Source organism: Schistocerca cancellata, chromosome 7 (genome assembly GCF_023864275.1).
Source record: "Schistocerca cancellata isolate TAMUIC-IGC-003103 chromosome 7, iqSchCanc2.1, whole genome shotgun sequence".
NCBI lineage: Eukaryota > Metazoa > Arthropoda > Insecta > Orthoptera > Acrididae > Schistocerca > Schistocerca cancellata.
This window is the reverse complement of record NC_064632.1, coordinates 333,495,448-333,520,999: the sequence shown is the minus strand read 5'-3', so window position 1 is coordinate 333,520,999 and position 25,552 is coordinate 333,495,448. Positions and strand designations below refer to the sequence as shown.

The 25,552-nt window shown below is 45.2% G+C and overlaps 1 protein-coding gene across 2 annotated transcripts in view; it reads left to right on the top strand.

The window, feature by feature from the left end:
• LOC126091972 (inactive dipeptidyl peptidase 10-like) overlaps nucleotides 1–25,552 on the top strand; it is a 1,178,675-nt gene that overhangs the window by 985,437 nt on the left and 167,686 nt on the right. For both annotated transcript variants that reach the window (XM_049907324.1, XM_049907325.1), the window contains exon 7: nucleotides 5,541–5,710. In XM_049907324.1, coding sequence (XP_049763281.1) covers nucleotides 5,541–5,710 — 170 coding nt within the window. The remainder of the gene's footprint in view (nucleotides 1–5,540; nucleotides 5,711–25,552) is intronic.

Below are 25,552 nucleotides of genomic sequence, written 5' to 3'. Positions count from 1 at the left end.
GAAGCAACCTTCCATTTTTCTGTATATGTTGACCATCACAATATGAGAGTTTTGGGCATTGAAAATCCTCCTGAAATGGTTGCGCATGAACGACATTCGCCGAAGGTTAACGTTTCCTTTGCAATGTTGCAGTCGAAGCTATATGGGCCGTTTTTCTTTTGTTAGAAGACTGTGACGGATACTTCTTACCTTGATATAACGCAGTAGTTATTGTTTCCACAACTAAATACTGATCCCGAGAATTTCGTCTTTCCACAAGACAGAGCATAGACATTGGAGCATCAACGTCCATCGCCACCTAAACGACGAACTTCTGCGTCGCTGGATTGGGCGTAGTGGTGAAGATGAAGTGGCTCTATTCGTTCGCCCTCCCCTCTCCTCCTCACCCTCCATGGCGGCTGACCTAATGCCTTGCGACTTTTTCCTTTGGGTGGTAAGTTAAGCACCGTGTTTACGACGATGGAACAGCTGAGAGAGCTCATCAGTATTGCTGTGTTGACCCTTGACATGATGTAGCCACATGGGTTATGGAACGCACTTGACTATCCCTTGGATGTATGTCGTGTGACCAGAAGAGCACTCATAGAACAATTGAAGAATACAAAATCTAGGCTTGGTAAATCATATTTAGTCATCAATCGTATTCGTACACGTAATACTTTAGAAAATATAGAACTTTGAAAACGAATGTATAATTTACAGTCACCCTGCACATGGTGAAGCTCGTGACTGTTTCACATGAGATAACTTTGAACTCTTTAAAGATACACTTATTTGTAAACAATTTCCAATTAATTGGATAGAGACCAGAGGGTCAGGAGACGAACTCGTTCTGCAAATTTATCACTGAGATCTGGTTTTCATTTTGTACATCGAACTGTGGCAGTTCTTTACACCAGAAACTGGGTGAAAGAAAATGGATGACATAACTGTTCTGTAGACGAGCTGGGGGACCACCACATCAGTGGGAACTCCCCACTTTATTCCTTTAACCACTTCATCACACTCCTGTCTGCATCTACGTCTACGTGATTACTCTGCTGTTCACAATACAGTGCCTGGCAGAGGGTTCAATGAACCCCCTTCAAGCTGTCTCTCTACCGTTCCAATCTCGAACGGCACGCGGGAAAAACGAGCACTTAAATTTTTTTTCTGTGCGAGCAATGATTTCTCTTATTTTATCGTGATGATCATTTCTCCCTATATAGATGGGTTCCAACAGAAAGTTTTCGCAATCGGAGGAGAAAACTGGTGATTGAAATTTCATGAGAAGATCCCGTCGCAACGAAAAACGCCTTAGTTTTAATGATTGCCACTCCAATTCACGTATCATGTCTGCGGCAATATCTCCCCTACTTCACGATAATACAAAACGAGCTGCCCTTCTTTGTACTTTTTCGCTGTCATCCGTCAGTCCCATCTGACGCGGATCCCACACCGCATAACAATATTCCAGAACAGGGCGGACAAGCATGGTGTAAGCAGTGTTAGTAGACCTGTTGCACCTTCTAAGTGTTCTGCCAATGGATCGCAGTCTTTGGTTGGCTCTACGCACAACATTATCTATCTGATCGTTCCAATTTAGGTTTTTTTTTTTTTTTTTAATTGTAATCCCTAAGTGTTTAGTTGAATTTACAGCCCTCAGATTTGTGTGACTTATCGCGTAATCGAAATTTAGCGAATTTCTTTTAGTACTCATATGAATAACTTCACACATTTCTTTATTCAGAGTCAATTGCCACTTTTCGCACCATATAGATATCTTAGCCGGCCGCAGTTGGCGAGCGGTTCTAGGCGCTACAGTCTGGAACCGCGCGACCGCTACGGTCGCAGGTTCGAATCCTGCCTCGGGCATGGATGTGTGTGATGTCCTTAGGTTAGTTAGGTTTAAGTAGTTCTAAGTTCTAGAGGACTGATGACCTCAGATGTTAAGTCCCATAGTGCTCAGAGCCATTTGAACCATTTGAACAGGTATCTTATCTAAATAAGCTTGCAATTCGTTTTGGTCATCTGATGACCTTACAGGATGGTAAATGACACCTTCATTTGCAAACAATCTAAGACGGCTACTGAGATTGTCTCCTATGTCGTTAATATAGATCAGGAACAATAGAGGGCCTATAACACTTCCCTGGGGAACGCCGGATAATATTTCTGTTTTACTCGATAACTTTCCGTCTACTGCTACGAACTGTGACCTTTCTAACAAGAAATCACGAATCCAGTCGCACAACTGAGGCGATATTCCATAGGCAGGCATTTTGATTAGAAGACGCTTGTGAAGAACTGTGTCGAAAGCCTTCTCGAAATCTAAAAATATGGAATCAATTTGACATCCCCTGTCGATAGCACTTATTACTTCATGAGTATAAAGAGCTAGTTGTGTTTCGTAAGAACTATATTTTCTGAATCCGTGCTGACTATGTGTCAATAAATCGTTTTCTTCGAGGTACTTCATAACGTTCGAATACAGTATATGTTCCAAAACCATACTGCAAATCGATGTTAGTGATATGGGCCTGTAATTCAACGGATTATTCCTACTTCCCTTTTTGGGTATTGGTCTGACTTAAGCAATTTACCAGTCTTTAGGTATGGATCTTTCTGTGAGCGAGCGGTTATATATAATTGCTAAATATGGAGCTATTGTATCAGCATACTCTGAAAGGAATCTGACTGTTATTCAATCTGGACCGGGAGCCTTGCTTTTATTAAGTGATTTAAGCTACTTTAAGACACCGAGGATATCTATTTCTATCTTTCTCATCCTGGCAGTTGTTCTTGATTGGAATTCAGTAATATTTACTTCGTTTTCTTTGGTGAAGGAGTTTCGGCAAATCTTGTTTAATAACTCTGCTTTAGTGGCACTGTCATCAGTGACTTCACCGTTGTTATCGCGCAGTGAAGTTATTGATTGCGTCTTGCCACTGATGTGCTTTATGTATGGCCAGAATCTCTTTGGCCCTTTGGTGCCTGATTTCTAGACGGAGTTTCGTTGTGGAAATTATTGAAAGCATCTCGCATTGAAGTACGCGCTATATTTCTAACGTCTATAAAACTTTGCCAGTCTTGGGGATTTTGCGTTCTTTTAAATTTGGCATGGTTTTTCTCTGCTTCTCCAACAGCGATCTGACCCGTTTTGTGTACCATGGAGGATTAGTACCATCAATTATTAATTTATGTGTTTTATATCTCTCTATTGCTGTCGATTCTAGCTCTTTGAAGTCATTCCACAACTTTCTACGCTTACATGATCAGATCGGAAGGAGTGCAGACTGTCTCTTAAAACGGTGTCCCTGTGACATAGCACATTATCTTGAAAAATGCCACTGCCATAGGGAAACATGATCCCCATGAAGGAGTGTACGTGGTCTGCAACCAGTGTACAATACTCCTTGGCCATCATGGTGCCTTGTACTAACTCAACTGGACCCATGCATGGCCACGTGAATGTTTCCTAGAGAATAATGGAGCCGCCGTGAGCCTGTCTCTGTCCCGCAGTACAACTGTCAATGACCTGTTGCCCTGGAAGACGACGGATTCGCGCCCTCCCATTGACATAATAAAGAAGGCATCGGGATTCGTCAGACCGTGCAACGCTGTGCTACAGTGTCACGTCCAGTGCCGATAGTCACGTGCCCATTTCAGTCGTAGTTACCGATGTCGTGGTGTTAACATTGATACATGCATGGGTCGTCGGCTGCGGAGGCACAATGTTCGGTGCACTGTGTGTTCAGACACACTTGTACTTTGCCCAGCCTTAAACTCTGATGATAGTTACGCCACAGTTCGCCGTCTGTCCTGTTTTACCAGTGTGCCCAGCCGACGACGTACACTATATGTAATGAGGGGGGGGGGGGGAGGGGCACCCAATCCCACCACGTCTCGATGTGGTTCCACCGTCGTTTCGCCACTTGTTGAAGACACTCGCTACAGCACTCCTCCTAACAAGTCGTGCACTTTCCGAAATGTTCATGCTGAGCCTCTGGGACATCACACACTGCCCTCGATCGAACTCAGATAGATCAAGCACCTTTCCCACTTACAAAAAAAATGGTTCAAATGGCTCTAAGCACTATGGGAATTAACAAAAAAAATGGCTCTGAGCACTATGGGACTTAATATCGGAGGTCATCAGACCTCTAGAAATTAGAACCCAACTAACCTAAGGACATCACACACATCCATGGCCAAGGCAGGATTCGAACCTGCGACCGTAGTAGTCGCGCGGTTCCAGACTGAAGCGCCCAGAACCGCTCGGCCACCGCGGCGGCCATGGGACTTAACATCTGAGGTTATCAGTCCCCTAGACAGAACTACTTAAACCTGAAACTTTCTGGCAGATTAAAACTGTGTGCCGGACCGAGACTCGAACTCGGGACCTTTGCCTTTCGCGGACAAGTGCTCTACCAACTGAGCTACCCAAGCACTACTCACGCCCCGTCCTCACAGCTTTACTTCTGCCAGTACCTCGTCTCCTACCTTCCAAACTTTACAGAAGCTCTCCTGCGAACCTTGCAGAACTAGGACTTCTGCAAGAAAGGATATTGCGGAGACATGGCTTAGTCACAGCCTGGGGGATGTTTCCAGAATGAAATTTTAACTCTGCAGCGGAGTGTGCGCTGATATGAAACTTTCTGGCAGACTAAAACTGTGTGCCGGACCGAAACTCGAACTCGGGACCTTTGCCTCTCGCGGGCAAGTGCTCTATCAACTGAGCTACCCAAACACGACACGTTCCAAACTTTACAGAAGCTCTCCTGCGAACCTTGTAGATCTAGGACTTCTGGAAGAAAGGATATTGCGGAGACATGGCTTAGCCACAGCCTGGGGGATGTTTCCAGAATGAGATTTTCACTCTGCAGCGGAGTGTGCGCTGATATGAAACTTTCTGGCAGATCAAAACTGTGTGCCGAACCGAGACTCGAACTCGGGACCTTTGCATTTCGCGGGCAAGTGCTCTATCAACTGAGCTACCCAAGCACGACTCACGCTTCTGTAAATTTTGGAAGGTAGGAGACGAGGTACTGGCAGAAGTAAAGCTGTGAGGACGGGGCACACTCCGCTGCAGAGTGATAATCTCATTCTGGATACTTAAACCTAACTAACCTAAGGACATCACACACATCCATGCCCGAGGCAGGATTCGAACCTGCGACCGTAGCAACAGCGCGGTTCCAGACTGAAGCGCCTAGAACCGCTAGGCCACTGGGGCCGGCTTCCCATTTACACACGGACAACATGCTCATTGATACTACGTACCATATGTGTGTGTCTGACAAGCAGTCATTCCTCGCCACGTGACACTGCTATCGCCTGGACGAGTTTATATCCACAGTGTTCATAATGTTTTGGCTGATCAGTGTATACTGTAGTAGTTCTTTGAATGTTTGGTCCAAGTTGCATCGAGCAGTGGTACTCGGAAATGACACATGATGCGAAAGTTGCTTTCGTCCTTAAGTTTTGCATAGATGTAGATGTCTGGAAACGAGTACGTTGGATCACTGAAGGAGTTGCGGCTGTGGCCGTGCTTGTTGCAGAGGAGATCCTGAAGAGCAGCGGCGCGATGTGGTTCAGCCCGGATGGCCGCTACCTGCTGTACGCCACGTTCAACGACACGCAAGTGGGAGAGCTGCGCTACCCCTGGTACGGCACCGCCCAGAAGGACCGCCCCCAGTACCCACAGCTGCGCACTCTGCGGTACCCCAAGGTAAGCCCTCCGACCCAGCACTGTACATCAGATCTCGTGAAAGATCCCTAATAGCTCGTCGCGCTACTGCCAGATTTCAGCTGCGAGGTGCTAACGGCTGCAGGCAAAAACAACAGCCGTCTACAGAGCTGTGACAACTTTCTGGCGTGCCACAGAAACATTTATAAATTCGTGTTACGATGTCAGTTCTGGTAGGCCCGCGAAGCTGATTCACCCAGCCCACTGCAACTGTCATAAATTTCTTAAAAGACATCATAGTCGCCGTTGACTGTATAAAATATTTATTGTTACTATTGCAATTTCGACCTTATGGCCATTTTCAAGTAACACTTCAAAGTCACCTAAACACAAAAATACAAAAGTGAAGCACAGGGTGTATATACATAATTAAGCAAACATTTCATTAAGAAAGTAGCTCAATTATAAAAATTGGAGATAAATCTACATTACTTACATTCTGTCAGAATATAAAACTATCTGACATGAGTACATGCGTCGTCAAAATGCAGCCTTTTGACTGTGAGAGTCCCACAAGATGCGCTGAGTACGACACTTATTACATCGTAATATGTTGTCAAATATACACTGGACTGTCGATGTTACCATCGTTCTCATAATCTATCAAACATACAAGTTCAGGTACACTGACAACATGTGGAGATAAATCAGTTGGCGCGAAAATACATTTAGTAAAGATACTGCCTGTGCAGATAGCAATGATAGTGCACACCAAGGATACAACTTATAAGCTTTATATCGTTAAGTCTTTTAATCTGTCGACATCATACAGCTTACTAAATAGTGCTATGATTGTAATGGGCAGTAGGATAGGATGGGGATATTTATTTATAACATAATAGAGGATAATACATGTGTTATCCGTTAATAAGCTCTCACATTGACTTGAGTGCTCGTAAATGAGATGAAGACAGAGCTCTGATACATAATACTTTGTATGCGTATAAATTTTACGAATATAAATGGCGTAAAACGCTCGCCAGCAATCCAGTTCACTGTGCAGCACCACAAATTCTGACGAAACATCACAATGCCTCTGCACAATGCTCTACTATTATAGCAAACAGGACTAAGTAAATATGTATACTATTCCATCGAAAATGTTTAAAATGTTTTCGGTAAGTGTCTAAAATAACTGTACAGTTCTATGAATTATTTTTGAAGTAGACTGATACAATAAACCACAAGCTTCAGATATAATGAAATGTCGGGGCTACATTTCATTTATAAAACATACAAAAATAAAATACATTGGAGTATGCTTTTCTTCCCTCGTTATAGTCCATAAACTTTTCTTTACAGTGAAATACACCAGATTACTGCTAAACTTTGTTACTTATGATTTAAGACAAAACACATAAAAATTGATCTTAAAATACATAAAATAAGTGGATACATTGCAAGTGGTAGCGGATATGACATTGCACAGTTACTAATATAATTTTGAAGCATCTACGTATTTAAAAAAAAAAAACCTCCTTTACACGCTTGTCTATACAAAATGTCAAGGTGGTAAACTCCCATCAGATGTCAAGGTATTGCACCTGTAAGCCATTTTACAATCTATCATTTGTACATAAAACTGACTGGAAGTTATCTAAAAATCTTTTATTTTTTAAATGAGTCTGATCATTGAGTAGGTCATTGGGACAATTTTTTATACAGTTGTAAATCTCTGTTTCTTCTAGAATATTCATGATTCTACTTTTAGGCACAGTATGCAGTATTTTAAGGGATGAATCTATGTTGTTGACCATATGTTTATTCTCAATTAAGTATTTGCTAAAGGTAGAGGTATAAATGGACAAATGAAACCATACACGACGTGGCATGGACTCAAATAATGTCTGAAATAGTGCTGGAGGGAACTGATACCATGAATCCTGCAGGGTTGTCCATAATTCCGTAATAGTACGAGGGGGTGGAGATCTCTTCTGAACAGCACTTTGCAAGGCATGCCAGTTATGCCCAATAAAGTTTTGCCTCGGCAATTTGTTGGCCAGTGGAAGTGTTTAAACTGAGAAGAGTGTTCCTGCAGTCACTGTGTAGCAATTCTAAACGTGTGGGATGTCGCATTGTCCTGCTGGAATTGTCCAAGTCCGTCAATATGCACAATGGACATGAATGGATGCAGGTTATCAGACAGCTTGCTTACGTACGTGTCATCTGTTACAGTCGTATCTTGACGGCCGGCCGCGGTGGTCTAGCGGTTCTGGCGCTGCAGTCCGGAACCGCGGGACTGCTACGGTCGCAGGTTCGAATCCTGCCTCGGGCATGGGTGTGTGTGATGTCCTTAGGTTAGTTAGGTTTAAGTAGTTCTAAGTTCTAGGGGACTTATGACCTAAGATGTTGAGTCCGATAGTGCTCAGAGCCATTTGAACCATTTTCGTATCTTGACGTATCAGGGGCCCCATATCACTCCCACTGCACACGTCCCACACCATTGCAGAGCTTCTACCAGCTTCAACAGTCACCTGATGACGAACAGGGTCCATGGATTCATGAGGTTGTCTCCATACCCGTACACGTCCATCCGCTCGATACTCATCCGACCAGGCAACATGTTTCCAATCAACAGTCCAATGTCGGTGTTGACGGGCCCAGGCGAGGCGTAAAGCTTTGTATCGTGCAGTCAGCAACGATACACGTGTGGACCTTCGGTACCGAACGCCCATATCGATGATGTTTCGTTGAATAGTTCGCACGGTGACACTTGAAATCTGCAGCAATTGGCAGAAGGGTTGCACTTCTGCCACGTTGAACGATTCTCTACAGTCGTCCTTGGTCCTCTTCCTGCAGTATCTCTCTCCAGGCGGACATTTAACGTTTTACCGGATTCCTGATATTCCTGGTCGTGCGGGAAAACCCTCACTTCATCGCTACCTCGGAGATTCTGTGTCCCATATCTCGTCCGCCGACTGTAACACCGCATTCAAACTCACTTTATAACCCGCCATTGTAGCAGCAGTAACCGATCTAACAACTGCGCCAGATACTTGTCTTGCATAGGCGTTACCGACCGCAGCGCCGTATTTTGCCTGATTACATACGTGTGTATTTGAATACTTGAATGCTCATGCCTATACCAGTTTCTTGGCGCTTCAGTACATATATATTTCTTTGGTTCTTCAGTATATATATACACTCAAGCGATGTCGGCAGGTTGAATATTTTCGTTGTAATGATACCACCACAGCTCAGCATAGTCACAGCGATGTGGCATGGCACCGCCTACCCTATGGCCAGTGCACAGAGTTGGACTTCATCCGAGCAACCGTATGCAACCGCTACACACATTCACAGAGCCAAAGAGTCGTTCGAACTGTGATTTGACAAGTCCCAAACCATTTGCGACTGGACGCTGGTTGTTCTCGCTGACTCAAATTGCTCACGTGCACTTGAACACGTCCGAGAATTTTCATCAAAGTGCAACTCAGCCTTTGTTAATACAGGCAGACTGATGTGTATTGTAGCACGAGACCTGACTTAGGTTCAGTGTCAGTTTTGTTTGAGTTTGCGGATCCAAAGAGTCTAATGTCAGGATGCTAGCTGCAGTTGTTGCTATGGCACGTAATCAAATGCTTTCGGCCGCCATTAGCTGAGGACAGCTACAAGCGCTATTTGTTACGTCATTAGTGAAGTAACTTTTGAATAACTGCTCACTTCTCATCGGGGAATAGTCAGTTTATTCGACTGAGTAGACCCTACAAGTGTAACAAGTTTTTTGGTGTGCCGATTTTCCGCAGCAATTAAACAAATACTCTTTTTATAAATTCGGACGCGTTTTTCTCCCTGAAGTCTAATAATTTTGTTCCAGAGACTTTCGCCTTTTGTATTTAAGTCATCTCCGGTGGATTTAATAGTTACTTTCTATCTTACCAAAAATCTGCGTTTCCTCTCATCTGATCGCAGGAACTTGAAATCTGGTTTCGCAAGACAGAGCGGATCAGGTTGTGGAAAGGGACCAAAGTCAGTTATTGTCAGTTATACAAGAACACATACAACTTTATTGCTCAAACCAATGCACAGTTTTCTCTTTCAAACAACAAAGATCAATTCACGGCTGAGGGCCCAGTAAAAAAAAATTTCTTTACATAATAAAAGAGAGTCTTTAAAGATAAGCTTTTACTCAGTACAACAAAAACATCTTAAGAAAACTTGAAGTATCTTGTCGGCTGAAGGGCCAAACAAACTCTCAAGAATAATTAAAAATCACCTTAAGATAAACATTTACAGAACACAGCTGAAGGTCGTTTCAAGAATTCAAGATAATTAAAGTGAAACCTTGCAGACAAGGATTTACATATTAAAGCCATAAATGGTTCAAATGGCTCTGAGCACTATGGGACTTAAAATCTGACGTCATAAGACCCCTAGAACTTAGAACTACTTAAACCTAACTAACCTAAGGACATCACACACATCCATGCCCGAGGCATAATTCGAACCTGCGACCGTAGTGGTCGCGCGGTTCTAGGAGCTTCAGTCTCGACTGAAGCGCCTAGAACCGCTCGGCCACTCCGGCCGGCTTTAAGCCATAGATTCTGAAACAAACACGTCTGAAGGCCTAATCCTAAAATAGTAGTCATGAAGTCGGCTGAAGGCCATATACTAAACATAAAACAGACAATATTAATACACGGCTGAAGGCCTGGCACAGTACCTGCGACCAAATAAAATGACAATCACAAACAACAACAGTGGTGCTCAGAAGTGTTCCATGGGTCGGCCTGGGGAGGAAACTCTAACAAAGTGAGGCAAGCAGCCAACCGTAACACTAAACAATCGGGTGGCAACACGATCTAGGGACGGTTGAAGAACCAACCAACAGCCTAATCAATTCCCCTCCACCCGACACACATGCTGCTCTATTTCAACCGACCCACTGACTACTCCAGTACGCAGACAGCATTCATCTGCTCAGTGGAAATCAGAGAAGCTACACACGGTTCCACGTAAACACACACTTGTACAAGAACTCGAACAATCGTAAAAGCAGTCACTGTAGGACAACAAGAACGAATGAATTCGACACAGAGAGAGTTTCCACAAGCGGTCGGCGACCAAATACACCTCGTCCGATGAGACGACCGACCGAACGACCAACCCAGGTCGTTCCCACTGAAGTTACGTGTGTCGGCAACGGTCGTGCGGGTCTTGGCTATCCGAAACTGACTGCAGCTCCAACCCGACTCAACTCGATGTCCGTTCGGAATTCGGAGACACGGCGACGCGGGCACACTGGCTCGGACCCAACCACGCAGAGGTAACTCTTGCCCATTGGCCACGACATCTCTGCACAAGGAAGGAACCGACCCACGTCCGGCAAGATAACGAACTGACGAGGCGCAGAAACGGTCAAAAGACCAAATACACGAGGCCGGATGAGACGACCGACCGACCATCGGTCGTCCTGCTCCAATCTCCTTCCGTCGAACAGTCCATGTGTGTCGCCTGCGTGCACTAGCTGTCACCACCTCACTGGCGCTCCGTCCCCGACTTCACTGCTGCTGCGTCCGGACTGAGCTCCCAAATGGTTCAAATGGCTCTGAGCACTATGGGGCTTAACATCTGAGGTCATCAGTCCCCTAGAACTTAGAACTACTTAAACCTAACTAACCTAAGGACATCACACACATCCATGCCCGGGGCAGGATTCTAACCTGCAACCGTAGCGGTCGCGCGGTTCCAGACTGTAGCGCCTAGAACCGCTCGGCCACACCGGCCAGCCTCAGCTCCCAACACACCACGACCCGGAAATACTATCGGTCGCTCCAGAGATGGTACGACAGTGCACTTATTGATAAGCGCTGTTGCTGCCACTCACGGGCAGGTACAGCAGGAAGTTAGTGACGCCAGTAAATGGAATAACAACACGAGGCGGCAGTACTGTAACAGAGGATGACAAACAAAAACCAAAGTGTACACGAGCCGCGCACCGCTCAGAACTTACATTTCACGTGTAAAATTTTGTACGTATTTAAGTCGAGGTCTCGTAGCACTTCGTTTCCAAAACGTGTGCACGATACTGCAGCTGCCGTCCTCTCTTTACAAAGACATAGCGAAACACACAAACTACGCTGTCCTGTCACATCAACGTGAACACCTGTCAGAAGCCTGAATAACCACCTTTTGCAACGCGGATCGCTGCGAGACGTCCAGCAATAGGGTCAGTGAGGTTCTGCAAGGTCACTACAGGGACGCGGAGCCATGTCGACTCCAGTGCCGTTGCCAGCTGCTGAAGATCCATGGCGGGAAAAAGAATGGGGAGTACGTAAACTCATCCTGATGCACTTAGAATCACTTACTTACACTTTGAGCTGTGTGACGGTTGCATTGTCCTGCTGGTATATGTCATTATGCCAAGGAAAAAGTAACTGCTGGCAGAACAAAATACACTACTGCCCATTAAAATTGCTACACCAAGAAGATGACGTGCTGCAGACGCGAAATTTAACCGACAGGAAGAAGATAGTGTTACATGCAAATGATTAGCTTTTCAGAGCATTCACACAAGGTGGTGACACATACAACGTGCTAACATGAGGAAAGTTTCCAACCAATTTCACAAACAGCAGTTGACCGGCGCTGCCTGGTGAAACGTTGTTGTGATGCCTGGTGTAAGGAGAACAAATGCGTACCATCACGTTTCCGACTTTGATAAAGGTCGGATTGTAGCCTATCGCTATTGCGTTTTATCGTTTCGCGACATTTATGCTCGCGTTGGGTTCAGGAGAGTAATACGGAACGCCGTGCTGGATCCCAACGGCCACGAATCACTATCAGTCGAGATGACAGGGATCTTATCCGCATGGCTGTAAAGGATCGTGAAGCCACGTCTCGATGCCTGAGTCAACAGATGGGGACGTTTGCAAGACAACAACCATCTACACGAACAGTTCGACGACGTTTGCAGCAGCATGGACTATCAGCTCGGAGACCATGGCTGTGGTTACCCTTGACGTTGCATCACCGACAGGAGCGCCTGCGATGGTGCACTCAACGACGAACCTGGGTGCACGAATGGCAAAACGTCATTTTTAGGATGAATCCAGGTTCTGTCTACATCATTATGATGGTCGCATCCGTGTTTGGCGACATCGCGGTGAACGCACATTGGAAGCGTGTATTCGTCATCGCCATACTGGCGTATCACCCGGGGTGATGGTATGGGGTGCCATTGGTCACACGTCTCGGTCACCTCCTGTTCGTATTGACGGTACTTTGAACAGTGGACGTTACATTTCAGATGTGTTACGACCCGTGGCTCTACCCTTCATTCGATCCCTGCGAAACCCTACATTTTGCAGGATAATGCACGACCGCATGTTGCAGGTCCTGTACGGGCCTTTCTGGATACAGAAAATGTTCCACTGCTGCCCTGGCCAGCACATTCTCCAGATCTCTCACCAACTGAAAACGTCTGGTCAATGGTGGCTCGTCACAATACGACAGTCACTACTCTTGATGAACTGTGGTATCGTATTGAAGCTACATGGGCAGCTGTACCTGTACACGCCATCTAAGCTCTGTTTGACTCAATGCCCAGGCGTATCAAGGCCGTTATTACGGCCAGAGGTGGTTGTTCTGGGTACTGATTTCTCAGGATCTATGCATCCAAATTGTATGAATATGTAATCACATGTCAGTTCTAGTATAATATATTTGTCCAATGAATACCCGTTTATCATCTGCATTTCTTCTTGGTGTAACAGTTTTAATGTCCAGTAGTGTAATTAATTAAAAATGGCTTGTCGTAGAAGTATCACTCTCTAATGGACCAATTAAACGTAATAACTATAAGTTGCCGGAACAGCTAGTCACCTCAGTAAACTTACTCCCACTTCTACTTTCGTCCCATTAAAGTCCTGTTGTGGTGAAAGGGCTCACATTTCGGTCGTTTTGCGTGGGAATAGTGAGTCTTCTGACATTCCAGCGCCAAAGGTACAGCACATAGGCACTTCACCTGCTCTTAGCGCTATGTGACCATGTCTTGCTAATTGTGTGGGGTGCTTGCCGTTGTCCTGGGCTACTTATGTGTTAGAGGTGGTTTCTTCAGGTCTCCCCCACTAGGTCTCGCATCTGGAGTCAGGTGGTGGGAGATCTGCTCAACGGAAATTTTGAAAGCCGAACTTATAGATCCGTCAGCGTGCCGTTAAAAGATTTGTAAGTAATCGTCCTCGGTCTGCCTCCTTCGATGCAACCACATGTGAACACTTTCTCCAAGAGATGGGTCCGTCGAGCCATTACTTTCACGCGCGTGGGTTTGCATGTATCTCTCTCTCTCTCTCTCTCTCTCTCTCTCTCTCTCTCTCTCTCTCTCTGTGTGTGTGTGTGTGTGTGTGTGTGTGTGTGTGTGTGTGTGTGTGTGTGTGTGTGTGTGTGTGTGCAGAAAAAGAGCATTGTTAATCGTTTTCTACATCCACACTTGCATCTACGTGCGGCAGAGCACGTTGCACCACTACCAGTCTTTTACTGTCCTGTTTCACTCGCAAATGGAGCGAGGCAAAATCGATCTTCTACATGCCTCCGAATGAGTTTTCATTTCTCTTGTCTTATCTTTGTGGTCTTTATACGAAATGTTCGTTGGCGGCGGAAGAATCGTTCTGCACTCAGCTTCAAATTCCGGTTATCTAAATTTTCTCAGTAGCGCTCTCTGAAAAGGGTGCCGTCCATCCTCCAGGGATTCTCATTTGAATTCATGAAGTTATCTGTAATTTTTGGATATGGATATAAGCTGAAGTAAGGAGTTAAAATTTGTGGCAACTCCTGAACTTGAATCGAGGTCCTCCGCTTACTTGGCAGATATGCTAATCACTACACCATCCTGATGTTGTGGTTCACACACCTGTATGGTCTACCCTAGTCCAGTGCCCTCCATAATACAAGTCTCAATTCACACCTTCAGCCAACTTTTCCCTTCCTAAATCCACAGCTGGTAGTAAGAAATGAGTGAAACTAACACACATTTATGGGCAAACAGTAATAGGACTTAGGGGAGAGTTTCAAATCCTACTTGGCTACTCCTGTTTGTCATTTGGCTTCCTAAATCACTTCAGATAAATGCCATAAGGGTTTCATTAATAAGGACTCAACAGCTTTTCACCACTGTGCTTATCAAACTGACAAGCCAACACCGTGTGTGATGCTGCAATGACCCCTTTACGGATGGGACCTTAACATTTCACGAAAAATAAAAAAAAAACATTAACTGTATATTGATGTCACATATTAATGCATGCATGTCCAAAGGAACTTTGCATCGTCATCAGAATAACACAGGCAGTGCAATATTGTATTTCCCTCCCGTAAACGGGTAAGCCTCTTTCAAGTACAACGTCTGACCTGTACGTGAATATACGTAATGGATGAATGAGTCCAGGTCGTAGACGCTTGGTTGACGACACATGGAGGTTTCAGTCTGGCCGTGAGTCGTGCACGGATAGCCAAATGGTCGCCGGCACGGTAGCTCAGCGTGTTCGGTCAGAGGGTTAGCTCCCCTCTGTAATGAAAAAAACTGAGTCAATGGATCAACGATGAACTTGAACAACTGTCATAGGACGTCCGCCCCGAACAGATGCAACGATCATTTACGGACAAAATGAGAACAACAGAAAAAAAATGTAAGGACACCACTCGCAATAAACGGGAAATCCGGGTTCGAATCCCGGTCCAGCACAAAGTTTCATTGTCGTCATTGCATTCTGCAGCCGATGGTTGTCCCTATTCGCAATTGCGAATACATTTAATGTAACTTGGTTAAGTTCCCACATTTTTCGAAAACCTATTTCTTCAGCGTAGCTATTAGACGATAGATGATACAGACCGTGCATGAAACCAACATCTCTACCAGTTGATTAGTGGTGGCAACCAGACTAATTCTGAAATACTGTTCAGTTCATATTTATCTTAAGTGTAATATTTTCAGTAAAGGTTCCCTTATTACTATGCTGAAGGCTCGTGCATCGTTTGGTTGCAGCAAAAGATATGTGACGGCATGTAATATTTCGTTCAACGGTTGAAGTTGTTTCAAGAACATAAAAAAACAATCATTTTACCTTGAAACCCACTACACAGTAGCATCAACACAGTACGCAAACAAATCCACCTCACAATGGAAATTTAAGAAAGAAAGAAAGAAATTTCCTGTATCTTGCAATTATAAGGAACAACAATCAACATCTATTTTCCATCTACGGAAAACCCACATCCACAAGCACTGTTATCCATAGCTCATCCAACCAACCGACAGCTCTTAAATATACCAGCTTCACACAGGTACTGCGCAGGATAAACAGGACACCTCTTAACGCAGAGAACTACACACAGGAACTAAAAATAATCTAACAAATTGTTGTTGAAAATGAAAACAAAACGGTCACCATAAACAAGCTCAACAACAAGGTACAAATGAAAGATAATGATAGTGGTCACCCATTCAAGGGCACAACCAAAGAGTCTTTAAATACATGGGCAGAACACACAGACAAGGCAGCAGACCACACCGCATCGGGAGAAAGAAACCCGATGGCACACACTGACATACAGTAATAAAGCAGTACCTGGAAATATATTGAGCAATCAAAGGACCCCAACAACAAAGTTTAGAACAAACAACACAGTTCAACAAAGGCTAAGATCAGACAAAAGAACCTCATGCAAATTCAGTAGCCCAGGAATATGCCAACTTACATGTAACTCTTGTCAAGCCCAGTGCATACGATAAACAAGCAGATACTTACAAACATGGTACACAGAGCACATGAGAGCTCTGAAGAGTTTCAGCATAGATTCCATTTTCGCAGAACACGTAATGAATAAAAATCACAGTCCCACTAATATCTAAAGTGATCTACACATTCTAACAATAGAATAAAATAGTTACATACGAAAGATTATAGTTGCAGGGGAAAACGTAATAAATGAAAACACAACACTTTGCAATAACGCACTCTTTACAGCTGTAAGAGAACTAACACAAGACAGGAAACAGGAGAACTACAACTACTACTACTTAACACACGTACGTAAAATCACTCCACCATCGCATACAGTGACATATAAATAAGGAGCAAAAGTAGCTAGAACTCCCGCTACAATTTTTTAAACCTCGCAATATGCGATAAATTCTCACGACAAACGCCAACAGGAAGATGGCGTAATGTTCTGAATTACTACCAAATTGCAAAAGATACGTTTTTCTGTGTTTAAAAGCAAATGCAAGCCGACTAACGAACGTGAGTACATGACAAATTACACAGCAACGCACATAAAACCTGTATCCACAACACTACCACAATTCCCAATAGTGTAACGCTGACGTATGTAAGTTCTCTTTTTCATATTTGTTAATAATAGCCACTCATACAGCTGCAGATGACATCTGTATGCTGAAGAAACGGCACCAAAAGCACAGGAAATATGCCGAAAATAACGGCAAAAAAAAACCAAAACCCATGCTGTGACAAAGTAAATAAGGTACTATGAAACTGTTCAGAGAATACAATATTTTGAACCAAACAGTACATATGTAATAATGTTTCACAATCTTTATAAGGATGCTATTTTTACATGTTTTAGGATAAAGGGGGAGCCCACTGATGATGGCGATATTGTCGCTGAAACTAGTTTAGGAAAGAAAATAAAATAAATAAAAACAAAAGTATTTTACATCAGGGGGACCCACAATCCCATATTGTTATAATTAAAAGAAAGTTGCAAACACGCTGTTTTAAAGTTAAATTTTTTGAAGGTACTCTGCTATAAATTTCGATGAAAGCCCAAGTTTTTTGATGGCAGAATGTTAATATCTGCTACATTACCAAGAGTTCTCTCTTTAACCAACCTTTGTAACAGTGCGGATTAGCCGCGCAGTCTAAGGCATCCTGCATGGTCTGCACGGCTACCCCCGTCGGAGGCTCGAGACCTCCCTCGCGCATGGGTGCGTGTGTGTTGTCCTTAGCGTAAGCTAGGTTAAGTTAGAATAAGTAGTGTGTAAGCTTAGGGACCGATGACCTCAGCAGTTTGGTCCCATAAGATCTTACCACAAATTTCCAAATTTCTTTCTTGTGCTTGTGCCTTTTTCCCACAATGATGCAGGGTCAGCATGGTTAATCGGAATTGGCAAGGTTAATTGAAGGGGTGGCCGGATGCCCTTCCTGCCGCCACCCCGTACCCCCCAGGACGGTATTACTGTACCCCAACTGTCTTCGTCTGGTGTAATCCATGGAATAGTGCGAATGTGTTCAGGTGACTGCGAGCCTTGTAACTGAGGCGGAACGTGGGGACCAGCCTGGTATTCACCTAGTGGGATGTGGAAAACCGCCTAAAAACCACATCCAGGCTGGCCGGCACACCGACCTCCGCCGTTAAGCCGCCGGGCACATTCGATCCGAGGCCGGCGCGCCACCCAAGTCCAGGAAGCAGCACATTAGCGCTCATGGCTAACCTGGCGGGTCCACAAATTTCAAAATTTAACCAACCTTTTCTAATACACTGCAGGAAAAAATTTGTGCCCCTGGAAAAACGACGTCGATTTTGATCTGATGACGTGCATATGCCCCTTGCGGAATAGTAGTTGCACTTATAATGGTTTCAACGTCGTCTGCCAACAGATAGCAAAGTGGCATAGCTACCAGAGTGCCATCTGTGTCTACCCTTTGATATGGAATGCTGAGAGCCAGACGGCTCAGTATGATGCAAATTTGCGATGCAAGCAGGCAAAAAGCCACGGGAGACGCACTCATGCTTCCTACTGCCGACAGAGCAAGTACGAAACGGTTCCAGTTGTGGCCTTCCGAGTAGCGGGATGATCTTTTCGGAAAGCTGACACACAAATTGGAGATGCAGCGTCAGTTTTTCAGTGATGCTGGTATCAGTGGTCACGTGAACATTCTACAACTGTAGAAGAGGTTCTGGACGTCCACAGGATTGTCGTGTTGTAAGGGCAGCAGTGGCAGCTCGTACAGCTACCACAGCACAAAAAGGCGGCTTGTAAGTCCTGGCATGTCGACACGGAATGTTGCGAACCGGTTATTAGCAGTGAGACTATGGGCACGCACGCCTGTAGCCCGCCTTCCACTCACAGCGCAGCATCGACATCCACGGCTCCACTGGTGCCATCAGAGGATCACTTGGAAGATGGAATGGCGCGTTGTGGTGTTCAGCGATGAAAGCAGACTCTACCTGCACGCAAGTCATGGTCGTTTTCTGATACGACATAGACCTGGAGAGCGCTGTCTCGTACAGTGCATTCATGCAAGAGACACTGGCCCCACCCAGGCCTTATGGTCTTGGATGCGATAAGCTACAACACTCTCGTACACCCTTGGTGTTTCTGTGTGTAGTGGGGGAATGCAAACCAGCGCTCAATACGTGTAGAATGTTGTTAGACGCGCTCTTCTGCCCTTGTTGCAACAGTGCGGTGATCTACACTCCTGGAAATTGAAATAAGAACACCGTGAATTCATTGTCCCAGGAAGGGGAAACTTTATTGACACATTCCTGGGGTCAGATACATCACATGATCACACTGACAGAACCACAGGCACATAGACACAGGCAACAGAGCATGCACAATGTCGGCACTAGTACAGTGTATATCCACCTTTCGCAGCAATGCAGGCTGCTATTCTCCCATGGAGACGATCGTAGAGATGCTGGATGTAGTCCTGTGGAACGGCTTGCCATGCCATTTCCACCTGGCGCCTCAGTTGGACCAGCGTTCGTGCTGGACGTGCAGACCGCGTGAGACGACGCTTCATCCAGTCCCAAACATGCTCAATGGGGGACAGATCCGGAGATCTTGCTGGCCAGGGTAGTTGACTTACACCTTCTAGAGCACGTTGGGTGGCACGGGATACATGCGGACGTGCATTGTCCTGTTGGAACAGCAAGTTCCCTTGCCGGTCTAGGAATGGTAGAACGATGGGTTCGATGACGGTTTGGATGTACCGTGCACTATTCAGTGTCCCCTCGACGATCACCAGTGGTGTACGGCCAGTGTAGGAGATCGCTCCCCACACCATGATGCCGGGTGTTGGCCCTGTGTGCCTCGGTCGTATGCAGTCCTGATTGTGGCGCTCACCTGCACGGCGCCAAACACGCATACGACCATCATTGGCACCAAGGCAGAAGCGACTCTCATCGCTGAAGACGACACGTCTCCATTCGTCCCTCCATTTACGCCTGTCGCGACACCACTGGAGGCGGGCTGCACGATGTTGGGGCGTGAGCGGAAGACGGCCTAACGGTGTGCGGGACCGTAGGCCAGCTTCATGGAGACGGTTGCGAATGGTCCTCGCCGATACCCCAGGAGCAACAGTGTCCCTAATTTGCTGGGAAGTGGCGGTGCGGTCCCCTACGGCACTGCTTAGGATCCTACGGTCTTGGCGTGCATCCGTGCGTCGCTGCGGTCCGGTCCCAGGTCGACGGGCACGTGCACCTTCCGCCGACCACTGGCGACAACATTGATGTACTGTGGAGACCTCACGCCCCACGTGTTGAGCAATTCGGCGGTACGTCCACCCGGCCTCCCGCATGCCCACTATACGCCCTCGCTCAAAGTCCGTCAACTGCACATACGGTTCACGTCCACGCTGTCGCGGCATGCTACCAGTGTTAAAGACGGCGATGGAGCTCCGTATGCCACGGCAAACTGGCTGACACTGACGGCGGCGGTGCACAAATGCTGCGCAGCTAGCGCCATTCGACGGCCAACACCGCGGTTCCTGGTGTGTCCGCTGTGCCGTGCGTGTGATCATTGCTTGTACAGCCCTCTCGCAGTGTCCGGAGCAAGTATGGTGGGTCTGACACACCGGTGTCAATGTGTTCTTTTTTCCATTTCCAGGAGTGTATATCTACATCTACATTTATACTCCGCAAGCCACCCAACGGTGTGTGGCGGAGGGCACTTTACGTGCCACTGTCATTACCTCCCTTTCCTGTTCCAGTCGCGTATGGTTCGCTGGAAGAACGACTGCCGGAAAGCCTCCATGCGCGCTCGCATCTCTCTAATTTTATATTCGTGATATCCTCGGGAGGTACAATTAGGGTGAAGCAATATATTCGATACACTCATCCAGAAACGCACCCTCTCGAAACCTGGACAGCAAGCTACACCGCGATGCAGAGCGCCTCTCTTGCAGAGTCTGCCACTTGAGCTTGCTAAACATCTCCGTAACGCTGTCGCGCTTACCAAATAACCCTGTGACGAAACGCGCCGCTCTTCTTTGGATCTTCTCTATCTCCTCTGTCAACCCGACCTTGTATGGATCCCACACTGATGAGCAATACTTAAGTATAGGTCCAACGAGTGTTTTGTAAGCCACCTCCTTTGTTGATGGACTGCTGTTTCTAAGGACACTCGCAATGAATCTCAACCTGGCACCCGCCTTACCAACAATTAATTTTATATGATCATTCCACTTCAAATCGTTCCGCACGCATACTCCCAGATATTTTACAGAAGAAACTGCTACCAGTGTTTGTTCCGCTATCATATAATCATACAATAAAGGATCTTTCTTTCTATGTATTTGCAATACATTACATTTGTCTATGTTAAGGGTCAGTTGCCACTCCCTGCACCGAGTGCCTATTCGCTGCAGATCTTCCTGCATTTCGCTGCAATTTTCTAATGCTGCAACTTCTCTGTATACTACAGCATCATCTGCGAAAAGCCGCATTCGACTTGATGTGTTGTTTCAACAGGATAATGTTCGCACACACACACACACACACACACACACACACACACACACACACACACACACACTGCCCGTGAAACCCGACGTGCTCTACAAGATGTGCAGCAACTTCCCTGGCCAACCGATCTCCTAACTTGTCTCCAATCGAGCGTGTGTGGCATATGATGATACGAGAAGTGATTAGTTAACCAACAACTCATAGAGAAGTGCGTGAACAGGTCGAGCAGGCGTAGAATAACGAATCCCAGGACAACATTCGACATCTCTATGGTCGACTGTATGCCAGAGTCAGTGCCGAAATTGCCGCCCATGGAGCCTGGACCACGTACTGACGTGGTTGTGCCAGTGTGAGTCGATACTTGCTACCACTGAACCGCTTGGTCTCTTGATCTGTAAGTGTAACCATTGAATGTATTCCATATGCTTTGTTGCAGTGAATTGGAAACCTCTAAAACGGTGTACTATTTTTTACCGGCAGTGTACCGGGTGATCAAAAAGTCAGTATAAATTTGAAAACTTAATAAACCACGGAAAAATGTAGATAGAGAGGTAAAAATTGACACACATGCGTGGAATGACATGGGGTTTTATTAGAACAATGAAAAAAAAAGTATTGCTAGACGCGTGAAAGATCTCTTGCGCGCGTCGTTTGGTGATGATCGTGTTCTCAGCAGCCACTTTCATCATGCTTGGCCTCCCAGGTCGCCAGACCTCAGTCCGTGCGATTATTGGCTTTGGGGTTACCTGAAGTCACAAGTGTATCGTGATCGACCGACATCTCTAGGGATGCTGAAAGACAACATCCGACGCCAATGCCTCACCATAACTCCGGACATGCTTTACAGTGCTGTTCACAACATTATTCCTCGACTACAGCTATTGTTGAGGAATGATGGTGGACATATAGAGCATTTCCTGTAAAGAACATCATCTTTGCTTTGTCTTACTTTGTTATGCTAATTATTGTTATTCTGATCAGATGAAGCGCCATCTGTCGGACATTTTTGAACGTTTGTATTTTTTTGGTTCTAATAAAACCCCATGTCATTCCAAGCATGTGTGTTAATTTGTACCTCTCTATCTACATTATTCCGTGATTTATTCAGTTTTTAAATTTATACTGACTTTTTGATCACCCGGTATATTAAGTTTTTTATCTGATTTTGTTTCGGTATTTGTACTGGATAAAAAAAGAGAAACGTGTATAAAGGTAAATGTTTATTTCGTTAAAAACCAGAATTTACGGATAGGAATGAGTGTCATTTCTTATAAAAACATAGCAAATATATCACACCTGTTGGGGAACCGTCTGAAAACTGACATAAATGCTTCCTCCCAAACTGATATTTGGTCTTCTAGTCCTGTAGAAGCATCGTATTTAATGACTCACATTACAGTAAAAACAGGAATTCACTGAAGAACTATAATTCTGTCGTTTATAATAAGAAACACATGTCAATATATTGTTTAAATTATTTGTTCTCGTTTCACCTGACCAAATGCGAAAACGATAACCGTAGCGTTATTACTAAGAATTTGGGAGAAAATATGCATCTGTTATGCTGAAGCACAAAATCGTTCAGTTGTTAAAATTAATGCTTGATTCAGCTATAAATCAAAAATACTGTAACAGATGGCTCTACTTCGCACAGTGCGTTAAGGGTAGCGCCACGGTGCGTTTTCTGCGTCGTTCCTGCCATCTGGCGACCGTTCGCCGAAGCAGGTGCCCTGTGACTCGCAGATGGTTCGCGCCCACGCGCCCCGTGTGTCGGGACCAATTTTCTGCCTCACGTAACGAACAAAGCCGATCGCAAGCTTTTTATTTTCCCTATTTTGTTTTCCCTCCCCGCGCCCTTTTTCGGGATTAGGGGTCGTTTTATGACTCGGTTGTCACACGGCGTTGACGTCCATTCGTGGAGGATCGACAGCTTTGGATACGGCTTTGCTTGTACACGCTGGCGTTCTGCAGTCAAATACCAACGTGCCCGCACCACGGGAAAATCACCCCAGATGCACTGTAAATACGTGATAGCTCTATAAGCACTACTAAAATCCGCTAACAAAAATAAATGTTGTGATTGTAAAAAGCTATGTCAATCAAGTCATCGCTGCTGGTTCATTACAAATGTTTATACATTTCCTTTTTTGGTAGGACAGCCCACATCGACTTCTCATAAATTAATGTTATATTCTTTTTGTTTTTCATTTATTGTCATTTCATTCCCCTCCCCCCTTATTTGGATGGTGGCTGGCCTGTCAGCGGATACAAGTCGCCGCTCTTCAGCCATATGAGAATTGAAAACATTATAAAATAGGACTCGGCAATTGACAAAATGAACATTTGACGTAATAAAAATACTGATATTCAGTTGTATAATTTAAAATATGTCTGATTAATTGATTAATGAAAAGATTGACACAGATTAAATGGGAAATGAATGTTTCACAACAGATGAAATACACATGGACAATTGTATAAATTAAAAAAGCACAAAGCCAGTGTTTTGACTGACTGGGATGGACATAGATGAGTGAAGTTATGGGTGGGCCTAAACAGCCACAAGGAAGGGTATCATGGGAATGTAGCAGTTGGGGTAGTATGTAAAAAGGTGTGTATGCAGATGGACGTTTGGAGGAGGGATGCAGGAGAGTCAAGAGGGATGCTGTCCCAGAGCAAGCCTTAGGATATGGGTGGAGAAGAAACGGAGGTGGAGTAGGGTCTGTTTAGATCTGGTAAGATAGATATATATCAGAGCGAATTTCATGGTCAGCTAAGTAAAGGCGGTGAGAGTTTGGTTGGGAGAAGGTGTGGAGAATGTGGAGGTCTATGGAGGGAGTGTGGTGGTGAAGGCGCGGCAGAGTGCCAGAAACTGTGAATGGGAGGGAGGGAAGGGGGGGGGGACTACGACGCGGTGGGTAGTGTCGAGTTTACAGGTAATGTAGGATATTCAGAGGTGTTCAAGTTGGAAGAGGAGGGAGAGGAATTTTATAAGTTGGAAGAGGATGCCGATGGGGGAGGGTAATCGGGTTCTAAAGGCTAGGTGGAGTGCATGGCATTCAAGGACCTGCAGGGCATGATAAAAAGAGGGAGGAGAGAAAATTCGTGCCACATTTACACAGATCAGGGATTTATAGATGTGGAGGATTGTGGAAAGATGCAATCCTCGTGTTCAACCAGTTGGCAGTTTTAGTAATTTTACTCTATTGTGGGCTTTCTGCTGCATGGTTAATAGACAAGACTTCCATGTCAGTTGGCGATCAGCTGTTAGTATGACGTATTTTAGTATGTTAGTTAACTGAATAGGCCAGTTGTAAACGATAAGATAAAAGTCGTCGGGGCAGAAGCTGTGGGTCATTCGGCCTATGATTATTGTCTGAGTTTTGATAGAACTGATAATGAGGAGTCACTGGTTGCACCAGGAGGTGTACTGATTGAAATGAAGCTGGAGGGATCATTGGGATTTCTGGAGGGTAGAGTAGAGGGTGAGGAACGTGGTGTCGTTAACATACTGGAGGATATGAACAGGGGGAGAGGGCACTGGCATATCGGCTGTGTAGAGGACACACAGGATAGGAGAGACGACAGAACTTTGGGCACACCTGCAGTGGAACAGAAGATACGAGTTGGTGATGGCGACATAAGACAGGCAGTTAGATAAAAAGGATGTGGTAAGATGGGCATAGTTTATGGGAAGTACATAGGTCTGGAGCTTAAAAAAAGGTCGGAATGCCATACATGGCCACATGCTTTTTCGAGATCATGGGTGAAAACATGGCGGATTTGCGGCTGTTATTTTGGGTGGCAGGAGACGAGTAAGATACATGAGTGGGTCATTGTACGAGAAATTGGGACGGAAGTCCCATTGAGGAACAGGAATGATTAGGTGTTATTGTGAGTGTTTATGGATACGGCGGGCTAGATTGGACTCAAAAACCTTACTAAACAAGGAGGTAAGGCTGATGGGACTGTAGGAGTAGACGTCAACGGGAGATTTATTAGGTTTGAGAAAGAGAAGTACTGAAGTGGTTTCCCGTGCCTCAGGATAAAAGTACCTATGTAGATGTAGACGTAATGTAGACGTTATCCGTGTCAAAGGCGGATATACTGGCTATTTGG